General features: G+C 38.3%; 1 protein-coding gene across 1 annotated transcript; it reads right to left on the bottom strand.

Moving 5' to 3' along the window:
* Nucleotides 1-1,244: 1,244 nt before the first annotated feature.
* LOC109579300 (transcription factor Adf-1-like) lies at nucleotides 1,245-2,005 on the bottom strand. Its single transcript, XM_019989084.3, has 3 exons — nucleotides 1,858-2,005; nucleotides 1,629-1,785; nucleotides 1,245-1,563 (listed from the first exon to the last, which is right to left on the bottom strand). Exons 1-3 carry the CDS (start codon nucleotides 2,003-2,005, stop codon nucleotides 1,245-1,247), a joined length of 624 nt encoding a protein of 207 aa, XP_019844643.2.
* Nucleotides 2,006-13,409: the final 11,404 nt, after the last annotated feature.

Genomic DNA, 13,409 nt, shown 5'->3' with positions numbered 1-13,409 from the left:
TATCTGAGCCTAATGAAGAAGATTTCAAGCAAATTTCTCAAGACTTCTGGGAACTGTGGAATATGCCCAACTGTGTTGGAGCTATTGATGGGAAGCATATCGCTATTCGATGCCCACCTAAAAGCGGTAGTCAATTTTTCTGCTACAAAAAATTTTTTTCTATTGTGTTGTTAGCAGTATGTGATGCACGATATCGGTTTACCTATATAGATATTGGCGCATATGGAAGTCAGAGTGATGGTGGTGAGGACTTTTATATTTGTGCATTTGTTTTTTTTTTTTTAATTAATATTATTGTTTCTCTTTACATGTAAAGGTATTTCTCAAGTGAGTCGATTTGGAAAGAGGTTGCTAAATCAGAAACTTCCCATCCCTCCAGCGAAAAACTTACCAAATACGCAACAAAAAACTCCACACTTCTTCGTTGGTGATGCTGCCTTTCCTTTAGGGATAAATTTAATGCGCCCATACCCTGGGGGAATGCTACCAAATGAAAAAGAGGTGTTTAATAAAAGGTTATCAAGAGCTCGTCGCACAATAGAAAACTCTTTTGGAATACTAGTAGCGCGTTGGCGAGTTTTACTAACAACATTACATTTATTTCCGGAAAATGCAGAAAAAATTGTTTTGGCGTGCGTTGCCTTACATAATTTTATTATGCTTAATAACGTTAATGAATCTTCGTATATTGCAAGCAACTATGCTGATTGGGAGGACTCTAATGGTGATTTTCATGACGGTATATGGCGTAGAGAAGTTGAAAGTAATATCCCATCGATTACGCAATCTTCTAATTTGCATCATTACGGTGGAAGAAGTTCTTTGGAAATAAGAAATAACTTATGCAGTTTTTTTAACAATTTTTAAAACATTTTCTAAAATCACATATCTAACATCATTTAGAACTTGTTTATTTCTTTTTTAATAAAACTAAATGTGGTTTAATTAAATTCATTCAATTCTTTTTATTAAATTACTCAAAAGAGTTCAGGTACATGCATTTTATGCATCTTTTTATAATAAATATGTACATATATTTGCTATAAAAAATATAAAGTATACTAAAAAAAAATCAGTGCTCCATGCTTTTTAAAAAATAAATAAATTATCTTGAATTCTTGTTTCCACAATATCACTCATCACTATATAGGAATTCATCAATTTGCTGGGACTAGTTGAGACGCTGTGAGTCAGGAGAGGGCACAATAGACCTTAGGTCGCGGTGCAATCCTCATTTATCTAATCTAAGATTGTCTATTTTCGCGACGTAAGCGATATAATTCCAAGATCATTTTCTCCTGGAATTCATCTTTGACCGACACTGGCAGGTCCTTCATTAGGCACAAAACCGTCGTCATAAAAGCCTCGTCAGTATCACAGATTTCAGCCGGCGCCGCCATCTGCTTTTCTAAATTATTTATAGTTGCTCCAAGCTTCTGGTAGAGACTTTCTAATTCACTACTTTTCTTCTTCTTCTGAGGTGGCGATGGACTTTCAGTCAAACTATCCGTTGTTGACGAATCCAAGACAGATTCTGCATTTGCTTCTGCATTATCACGGGTGCTGTACAATGAAAAAGTTATATACAAATAAAACAAACAAACAAAAGTTATATACAAAGTACATACCGACGCGGTGTGACGGAGTCTTTTAAAAACATCATGGGTTTCAAAAAACGCCATTCCTCCAAGTAGCACATCCCGCTACCTGATGGAGCTTCTAGCCTTTTTACTTCCTTGCAGAATCGCTCCCGGAGTAGCTTCCATCTATGTTTGCATTCTAGATCTTTTAATTGAAACAAACATAAAAAATATATAATACAAAAATATATGTTGCTATAACAGTGTTAATACATACCACTTTTGCCGCATTGTTCTGCAATTGCCTGCCATGCTTTATCTTTATTTACACGATTAAAATAAAATGGATCCCTTTTATCGTACAAACATTTCTTTTTTTCTACACTTTCTATTAAAGCTTGGATAAAGCATTCGTCGTCCTCCATATTTAAATTTAAAATGATTTTATCTGTTGACAAAACACTCTTCTTCTTCTTCTTCTTCTTCAAAACGATGTATCTATTGACAAAAATAGAAAACAGCTGATTCCGTACGGAACATGCGATCAGTTTCGCATTTTGCTTAAGCAAATGACGTTTGACAAAACTTAACGAAACTTGATGTTATGCACATTATAGTTGCAACATACAATTTGTGTGTATTCGGACAGTTGCTTACGCTGGCTTAAGCTAGCTTATTCACATTATAGTTAGCCCTTTAATCGCTTGCCCCACACCACACCTACACCCATCACTAACACGCACACTCACCACACTCACCTCGACATCACCACACTTCACATCAACACCACCCACACGCGCGAGCGCAGGATCCACACACTAAAACACACACCACATCACTCCATGGAAAAAGGGTCCGCTTTCACACAGGCAGTATCGATTCGTCCATTACCGAAAGCACGTCGCCTTTTCGCCACACGCCGCTAATTATCGATCTCCATAATTTGCGTCTATAATTTGTGAATGCAACAATTTTAATAACTTTTTATCAAACAATAATTTGTGAATACAACAATTTTAATCATTTTTTATCAACACAATTGTGAAATTAACGTGTCCGGAACCCCCTCTATACGGCCTTTAGAAGGCGAATTTTTATTGTAAAATAAAAGCGTTTATACGAGTTAAAAGTGAAATCAGAGGTTTTATTTTTAAAACACGCAATTTGGCACAAGTGGTAAGTCCAGCGGGCACTGAACCCAACATATGGTCCTTCGAGCCGCAAAGAACGGCACTATTGAGAAAAAAAAAAAAAAACCGTAAAAGGTTAAAATTGTGACATAAACATACATACAAAATTTGTTAAAAAAAAAAAAAAAAAAAAAAAAACTTACAAAAATTCGTGCACAAAGGTGACATATACATACATACACATATACAAAAATCTAGTGCAATTTACATATATAAAAAAAAACAAAAACAAAAAATATATTGCAAGTGAAATCGAAGTGTGACAACTACATACATACTTACATACAAAAAAAAAACAGTTGAAACGGAAAGCACAAAACGGCTCCCTAGTGTCACATCAAAATCCAAAAAAAAAAAAACTAATAATAATTTTTATCAAAATCAAATATAAATATATAAGAGTGAGACATATAAATATATAAATATACATATAAACAAAAATACAATACTGTGCTGAACAACTAAAAACAAAAAAAAACAAAAAAACCGGGCGCGAAAATTAATTTAACTTTAAAACGGGCGCGAAGCTTTTACAAAAAAAAAAAAAAACAAAAAAAAAAACAAAAACAGTGACATTAAACAGTGCAATAAATTTCAAAAAAAAAACGAAAATATATAGAAATAATAAAATTAATAATTGGTGAAGTAAAATATATTAAAAATATACAAGACATCTACATAAGTACGAGCAAAACAACAATAAGAAGAGCACCAGGAAAGGGATACCGTGGTCCACCCTAATAAAATCACATCAGCAGCAGCAGGAAACAACTGGGACACAGCGACAAAAGGAAACACCCCCCCCCATTTAACCGAATACTAAAGCCCTCAAATACCCTTGAAGCGGCACAAAGTGAGTGTATCGACTCCTTTTATTCGTATAACATTTTTATTTATTAGCATATATGTATGTTGAAAGATACAGTTCATTTTTCTAACAACTGTATACTTTAATAAAACGGTTGCTACCAAACTGTTTGAACTTACGGTTGATTTCCGGGAAACCGAAAACAGTTTGGTACACTACATATGTACATACAATATATGTATGAACAGTATATAGTATAATATATAATTATATATATACTGGCATACATATCTAAAGAAAAAGGTCCTATACGCTTACCCTTGTGTATCCAAACACACAAATTAAAAAAAAAAAAAAAAATTTTCAAGTATACACTTGACCCCATTTTCCGGCAATACCCCTTATACTCCAAAAGTATAAGCAGGATTGCGCAACACTTACTAAGCTTGGACAAATTCGATCAGTAAAAGGAAAAATAAAAATAATAAAATACAACATACATATATGCAACTACTTATATTCATATTTTATATTTAATTATACATATATCGACATATAAGTACCAACCAATGTGGTAAAATAACATACACACTTATGTATGTATAAATATTATAATAAAACAATTTCTACAAATTGCACTTATTCCAATGTGTACTTAGAGTGCATACCTGCATCTCACTAATTTTCTTCCCCCGCATCATTCGTACTGTAAAATCTTACATACAGACATACGGCATACAATTTGCCTTTGACTGTATTTCCTACGTTTAAACTAAAACTATTTTCAACTTCCGGGAATTAATTTGAAAATTTAATAAAGCTAAACAGAGCGCTAATTGCAATTACAAATATTTCAATTTGACCTCAAGAAAATATACGGTCAAATCAAAAAAAAAAAATAATAATAATAAAAGACAAAACCAGCACATACTTTACATACGTTTTGATATTTCTAATTGTTTTCACACACATACATATATCCAAAGGCCAAATCGGCATATTTCAAGCAATACCTCTTGTTCTTGCTAAAGCACAAGCAAGCAGGATTGCAAACGGAAAAAATCTTTATATACAAAGGTCATTAACCCTTTTCTCGTTCTTTATTATCGCTCGTATACGCAAGTATAAACTAACGAGTGCAAATCAATAAATAAAGTAGAAAGAAAGAAAGAACAGACTAATAGCAACTATTAGGAGGACGAATAAATAAATAAAACAAAAAGAAAGCAAAACAAATTAATAGCAACTATTAGGAATAAGGAAAACGAAACACTCGTTCGTTGGTTCCTACCTTGCGAATACAACAATAATACAATATTATAATAAGAAAAACGAAACACTCGTTCGTTGGTTCTTACCTTGCGTATACAACAAAAATATAAGATCATAATAAAGAAAACAAAATACGCGTTCCTTATTAGATACTGGTGTATACAACAAACATACAAACCGCGTATCTTAAAGATTCAAACGTATCTATTGCTACCATAATACACTGAGAGAAGTTTTTTCTGTCTCATATTTTCAATTTTTAACTATTATCTAAATGAACGGAGATTCTAAGGAATCTAAGTCGATTCAATATCTAAAAGTCCAAAAAATGATTTCTGAAGAAAAGAGCCCATGTACACCTGCTGAAGCTACACGCTCAAAGCAAGGTGCTACAAAGCAAAAAAAAATTAAAGACATTTCATATACTAAGTTTATCGCTGAGAGTGACAGTTTAATTCGATACTGCACTCGATTTTCATCTTCACCGATTCAGGACAATTCTGAATCGGTACTAGAAATCAAAAAAGAAAATCTAGGCAATTTCTGGACACGTCTCCAAGCTGCGTATGACGCAATTCTAGAATCTGACGAATCAGATCTTCCGGAAAATTTTAAATCCTCGGCTTGCTCCAAATACGAAAACTGCTTAGACCAGTACGAGGAAACGAGAGCTATGATCTCCGACCAATTGAGATTAATAAAAGCAATTGCACCTACTCCACAACCGAGAGTAGAGCTGCCTCCAATTCAAAGCCAAGAGGCGAGTTCCGGCATTCACCTTAAAGTGCCAGCTTGCGATACAGAAATATTTCATGGAGGTTATGAACAATGGCCGTCCTTCCGGGACATGTTTACGGCCGTGTACATAAACCATCCTAAATTATCTCAAGCGCAAAAATTGTATCACCTCCGATACAAAACAAAAGGTCAAGCAGGCGCAATAGTAAAACAGTTCGCTCTTAATGACGAAAATTTCAATTATGCTTGGGAAGCTTTAAAAGCTCGCTACGAGAACGAAAGAATATTAGTCGACAAACAAGTCACAATATTAATGAATTTACCAAAAATTCAGAAAGAAACAAGTGAAGAATTTATAAAACTTCAATCCACTGTTTCAAATTGCTTGTCGGTTCTAGCGACACAGAATATTCCCACAGACAACTGGGACCCCATACTGGTAAATATATGCTCCGCGGCATTACCGGAAAAATCTTTGCTTCTATGGGAGCAATCGCTCTCATCACGAAGAAAATGCCCAACGTGGCACCAAATGAAAGATTTCTTAACTACCCAATATGAAATCGCGGAAAGGGTAGATAAAAAAACGGTCAGAACTAAAAACGTTCAACACGACCTAAATCGAAGTTTCGTGAGACCCCAAGCTAGTAACAACCACAATTTAAACAGAAGCTTCTTTAAAAATCAATCGTTCACATCCGAACAATATAAACAAACGTCCTGCGAACTGTGTAAAGGAGGGCACAAGCTGAAAGCTTGCGAAAAGTTTAAAAAACTTAATATCAATGAAAGGAACAACTTTGTCAGAGCAAAAAGACTCTGTACAAACTGTTTGTCCCACTCACATAATCTCAATAATTGCGAAAGCAAATTCAATTGCGTATATTGCCACAAGAGGCATCATTCAATGTTGCATTTCAATAACTTTCCTAGCACACCCCAAAGTAGCGCTTTCTCCAAAAGAGCCACGGGTTTAGTTGCAACCGCAACTCCCGAAACACAAAATCCCGAAATTTGCCAAGAGACACCATGTTGCTCAAAGGCTTTAAAAACACAAACGCTTCACAGCGAGAATCAAAGTAGGGTACTACTACCCACAGCAGTTATCTCCATCGAACACCGAGGAGAACTTTTCAAATTGAGAGCCCTAATAGACCAAGGATCACAACGATCATTCATAGCGTCTAGGGCACAAAATAGGCTAAAACTGCCAACAAAACATGCCAATTATGAAATTACGGGAATGGGTGGAAGAGTAGTACAAAACTCAAATAAAATCTGCCCCATTACCCTAATTTCCCCCCAAGCGGATAAGCGCATTCAAGCAGAAGCTATAGTCTTACCGCAACTTACGAACATGCTGCCAAGCTATCATATAAATAGCAAGCATTGGCAAAAGGTTACACACCTAAAGCTAGCAGATCCTAACTGCAATACCCCCGCTCAAATAGATCTTCTATTAGGCAGCGACCTTATTCCTCAAATTATTCTAGAAGGGGTTGAGAAAATTTCAAACACCCTTCTAGCTCAAAATACTATATTCGGTTGGATACTAAGTGGACTAGTAACAGAATCAGTTACCACCATGACAACTCAAGTGGAAGAGATATCCAATGAATTCCTTAATTCACAATTAAGGAAATTTTGGGAATTAGAAGAACTCCCCCCCATTACCATTACAACGCCAGAAGATCAGTATTGTGAAGACTTTTACAAAGCCACAACTACTAGATCAAGAAATGGTCGGTATGTCGTACGACTACCATTAAAACAACAATTTCCAGATACACTCGCCATAGGTCACTCTCGCACCTCTGCAATACAGCAGTTTCTAAGTATGGAAAAAAACCTACTTAGAAAAGGTGAGCTCAAACAACATTATGATGGTGTCTTAGAAGAATACCTCCATTTAGATCATATGGAGGAAGTAAGCCCATGCGAAAAAATTATAAAAGGCAAATATCACTCATTCTACTTGCCACACCATGCAGTAGTAAAGCCTGACAAAAAAACAACAAAAGTTAGAGTTGTCTTTAATGCCTCCAGATGCACTAGCTCGGGGAATTCCCTCAATGATATTCTATTCACGGGCCCCACACTCCAACCAGATTTAATGCTCCTCATACTAAATTGGCGTATATACAAATACGTTTTCAATGGGGATGTTGAAAAAATGTATCGACAAATAGTCGTACATAAAGATGATCAAGATTTTCAACGAATTATTTTCCGAAAATCTCCCAATAGTCCATTACGCGACTTTAAATTAAAAACAGTTACCTTTGGCGTAAACTGTGCCCCATACCTCGCCATTCGTACACTCCACGAACTGGCAGAAGACACGAAGTCAGAGTTTCCTCTGGCAACACAAGTCTTAAAAACACATACGTATGTATGTAGACGACATCCTGTCTGGGAGCCACAGCCTCTCACAAGCATACGAGTCCTTATCACAAGTGATAAAGGCCCTCAACACCGCAGGGTTTCCCCTAAAAAAGATCACAGCTAATCACCCAAGTATCTTAAAAAATATACCAAACGATAACAAATTGGATTCTAATTTCCTTATATTTGAAAAGGAAAGTATAACAAAAACACTGGGCATCCAATGGAATGCGATATCGGACCAGTTCTCATACACGACAGAGTCCACAACCGCATTATCCGCCGTAACAAAGAGGCAAATTTTGTCCTCAATGGCAAAACTTTTTGACCCCGCAGGATGGCTTGCGCCAATTATGATACAAGCGAAAATCCTGATTCAAGAATTATGGCTAGACGGAACAGACTGGGACGAACAAGTGAAACCTCTTCGCTTAGAGAAGTGGTCCCGGTTTGCTAATAATCTAAAAGACATCTCGCAGATACAAATTCCACGGTGGGTAAATTATTCCCCCGAATACAAAGTGGAACTACACGGCTTCTGCGACGCCTCTGAAAAGGCATATTGTGCCACGATCTATGTGCGCGCACAAAGCGACACCGCAACCACAAGCCACCTACTAGGTGCAAAAGCAAAAGTAGCACCTCTAAAAACGATAAGTCTACCACGACTTGAACTCTGTGGCGCTCTGCTACTAGCCAAGCTGGTTTCCACAGTGCAGACCCACATGAACATGACCAAATGCAAATTATATCTATGGTCCGATTCCGAAATCGTTCTAGCCTGGTTAGAAAAGCCACCACACTCGTGGAAAACATATATTTCTAATCGAACCTCTCAAATACTTGACCTAGTAGGAGCAGCCACATGGCGACACGTCGCCAGTGCCGACAATCCTGCTGATCTAGGTACAAGAGGGTGCAAACCCCTGGATCTTGCCACCACCACGCTCTGGTGGAATGGCCCCCGATGGTTAACCGAATCCTCAGATTCTTGGCCACAATCGACAATGCGCAACATAATCGCCCCAGAAAGTCGAAAAATCGACACCTATCATACAATAGTGGATGATAATGAAATCCTTGAACGATTTTCATCGTTCCCCCGAGCCCTCAGAGTAGTCGCATATATGCTCAAATTCATTGAGCAACTTAAACTTAAAGTTAAAGGAGTAACTTACACTCATTGCGATACATTGACGCACCAGGACTTACAAAAAGCAAAGGTCGCGCTTATCGCCTCAACCCAAACGCGCTACTTCAGTCGCGACATATCGTTACTAAGAGAATCGAAGCCAATTGACAAAAAGAGCTCACTCTTAGTACTAAACCCATTTTTAGACACGAAAGGTCTGCTTCGTGCCAATGGTCGGCTCGCTAATTCAAGCCTGACTTACAACGAACGCCACCCCATCATAATACCTGAGAAGTCTCCTTTTGCCACATTACTCCTGAATTACATCCATATATTAATGTTGCACGCCGAACAGCGCCTCATGCAACATATGGTACGCCAAGAGTATTATATTCCCCGTCTTAAGCCCCAGATCAAAAAATGCATTTTCATGTGCAAAATCTGCACTATGCATAAGCAAAAAATGCGAACTCAGATTATGGCAGCCCTTCCACCTGAACGCTGCAATTTCGCTCCGCCTTTCACGACCACAGGTGTCGATTTTGCTGGGCCTTTTCAAATAAAGGCGTCCATGCTAAGATCTCCCACTCTCATGAAAGGCTATGTGGCTGTCTTTGTATGTTTCACGACAAAGGCAGTACACCTTGAGCTGTGTACTAATCTGACGACGGAGGCTTTTCTCGCGGCATTTGCTCGTTTCGTCGCTCGACGTGGCTTCCCCTCCAAAATCATGAGCGATAATGGCAAAACATTCATAGGAGCCCAACGAGCCACAGAAAAACAGTTTGTGGATTTCTTAAAACAAGTGTCCCCTGATATCGTACAAAAGTACGCCCCTCAAGGTATCAATTGGCAATTTATACCTCCAAGCGCTCCTCATATGGGTGGTTTATGGGAATCAGCTGTAAAGAGCTTCAAATCTCATTTCAAGAAGCTAGCCGGCAGCTATAAATTTAATTATGAAGAGTTCACGACATTATTAGCTAGAATTGAAGCCGTTCTCAACTCACGGCCGCTCACAGCACTATCGCAAGATCCCTCCGAATTCACAGCCCTAACTCCAGGGCATTTCCTAAATGGAGCACCCATTCTGGCCACACCTGAGCCAGGCGTGGAGTCGCTATCCTTATTAAATAGATGGGAAAGAATTAAAATTCTCCATCATAATTTCAGTAGCCGATGGAAAGAAGACTATATAAAGGACCTCCACAAGAGGTACCGATGGAAAAATACAGAAAATGCGCCAAAGGTTGGAGATTGTGTCCTGATTCACGACGATTGCCTGCCACCTACCGAATGGCGGCTGGGCCGCATAGAGAAGCTTTATCCAGGCTCCGACGGTCATATTCGCGTAGTCGATCTCCGAACGCAATCCGGAAAGCTAACAAGACCGCTCGTCAAACTATGCTTCTTACCGATCGCTGATAACCGCGAAACAAAAACCGATAAACCGCTTAAATAAACCGAATATAAAAACAAATAAAATAAAAATTTATATAAATACGTATACATATATATATTTAAAATACCACACACATGTAGTCGATTAATCTAACGACCCACTCATGCCGCATAACGTGGCAGCCATGCTCATATGTCCTATATGCAACCAAATTCTAATTGAAATAACCTCTTCCAAACAGATCAATATGGATGCAGACATGCCAGCAGCCCCGACACCAACCACTCGTTCGGCTGTCAATGTGCCACGCCAAGCGGCTGCCCCAGTTGCAGCGCCCCGAACAGCCGCCCCAACGGTGTCTCGGAGTGGAACGGCCGCATTGCCGTCAACACCCGCGCTTGTCGTCGACCCACCACGCCGTAGATGTCCTCTATGTCGTCGACCCCACCGGCTGCCACAATGCGTCATTTTTAAGGGATTGCCACCTCAGCAACGCCAGCTGGTCGTGCAGGCGCACGGCCATTGTCTCAATTGCCTGACGACTATCCACCAAACGCACGAGTGCACGTCGGGCAACCTGTGCCAGATTTGTATGCGCCCGCATCACACTATGTTGCACCGTACAACGCGGAACGACACCAGCCAACCTCCTGCCGGCCGCAACCGCGGCGCAGTCCGACGACCTCCATTAAGCCGGGATGCACGGTCTCGTCGAACCATAGGGCCGTCATCATCCCGTGTCCAGCGGCCACATAGTGAGGCATCAACACGACGCCAGCAACAACGACCGCGTCCGCGCCGCACCTCAGGCCTCAGCAGCGTCGTGGCCACTCTCCAGCAACTCCAGCGAATTCTAGGCTGAAATATTCGCCTAGGGGGGCCGGGATGGCTAAATGAGCCTTAATCGCTTGCCCCACACCACACCTACACCCATCACTAACACGCACACTCACCACACTCACCTCGACATCACCACACTTCACATCAACACCACCCACACGCGCGAGCGCAGGATCCACACACTAAAACACACACCACATCACTCCATGGAAAAAGGGTCCGCTTTCACACAGGCAGTATCGATTCGTCCATTACCGAAAGCACGTCGCCTTTTCGCCACACGCCGCTAATTATCGATCTCCATAATTTGCGTCTATAATTTGTGAATGCAACAATTTTAATAACTTTTTATCAAACAATAATTTGTGAATACAACAATTTTAATCATTTTTTATCAACACAATTGTGAAATTAACGTGTCCGGAACCCCCTCTATACGGCCTTTAGAAGGCGAATTTTTATTGTAAAATAAAAGCGTTTATACGAGTTAAAAGTGAAATCAGAGGTTTTATTTTTAAAACACGCAATTTGGCACAAGTGGTAAGTCCAGCGGGCACTGAACCCAACAATACTTAAATATTGTAAAATTTACTCAAAGTATGTAAAGTTCCTTTAATTTGAGTAAGTCGTACCCTTCAATTTTAGGACGATCGTACTTAAAATAAGAAAATCGATGTCTTATTTTAAGTTCATGGCATTTTCCTATATTTTCGTAAAATTGTATTGAAAACAAGTCATTTTTAGACTTTATAATTGAAAGAAGTTCAATTTTACTTGGTTTAAGGACAATATTTACTTAAACTTTCAACAAGTAAAAATTTATTCAATTTAAGGATGACTCAACCTTATGCGAACCGACTATTTACTTAACTCAAACTTTGATATAAGGTCATGCTTCCTTATTTTAAGTTCAAGCATACATGGATTGTTTCCTTTTACTCTAATGCAGGCAGACATGAATTCTCTCAAAATAAAGCAGCGATAATCATATTTTATTGAACAGTGAGGAATTTGTTTATGTGCTATAAAATATGTCAAATACAAATATGGAAATTAATTTCGAAGTGGGCAAAGTGTACAAAATATTGGAATTATTTAATTTAATAGATTTGTACGATTTACTGAAAGGTAAGTGTGAAAATAATATTGTGAAATAGATAGATACAAGTGCAAACATGTGCCTTTTGAAAATGCATATGTACATTAAATTTTTGTACAGCATTACCAAAGTTAACTGTTAACTATACATATGCATGTATGTTAGGGTGTGTCATTCTGAGGCAACTTTTTTTTTCAACTGAAAAACAGGCTCAAAACTTTAGAAAATGTGTAAAAAAAAAGTCACTCAAAAGATGAGCTCTTAGTATTAATATTAAGAGGTGGCTATTTCAAATTTTCTGTTTTCCATATAAATTACATGGAAAAAAAATCATTTTTTTTTGTGGTGGTTATTGTGCAGAGGTTTTAATGTGCACGCGACGGCGGCCAGTAGGGATGGTAAACTCGATTCCGATTCTACTCGAGAATCCAGTTTTCTCGGTTGAGAATATTATCTCAACACCACCAGGACCAACTCGATTTGCAGTGTCCAGATGCTATGACATTGTCTCAGATTTTTTGTTGTTTTTTCCGCCTCCAATAGAAAAAATTGTGATAGAAAATACTAATAAGTACGGCAGAGTCAAGTTCGATGGCAAATGGGGCGATATTGATGATGACATTTTGCGCGCATATATGTATAGCTGTGCTTATTCTTGCAGGCGTATGTCGGTGAGTACATTCTTGTTTTTCTTATTTCAGTAAAATATTTTACTAATATAAACTTACTCAATGACAGCGGCAAAAATGAAGATGCTCATGGTATATTTGATTCAAAATTTGGTCGCCCAATTTTCCGATCAATTATGTATGTCTGAAAATCAATTCCACAAGATTACTAGTGCGCTTCGTTTCGATGATGTTTTGAGTCGACAACAAACGCGTAGTATAGGGCGTTCTACGTAAGCATTATGACTGGGCATTGCGTATAAATATTGTACTATCTTTAACAAATTTTCTTTTC

This window comes from Bactrocera dorsalis, chromosome 6 (genome assembly GCF_023373825.1).
Source record: "Bactrocera dorsalis isolate Fly_Bdor chromosome 6, ASM2337382v1, whole genome shotgun sequence".
NCBI lineage: Eukaryota > Metazoa > Arthropoda > Insecta > Diptera > Tephritidae > Bactrocera > Bactrocera dorsalis.
This window is presented reverse-complemented; position numbering and strand designations above follow the sequence as displayed.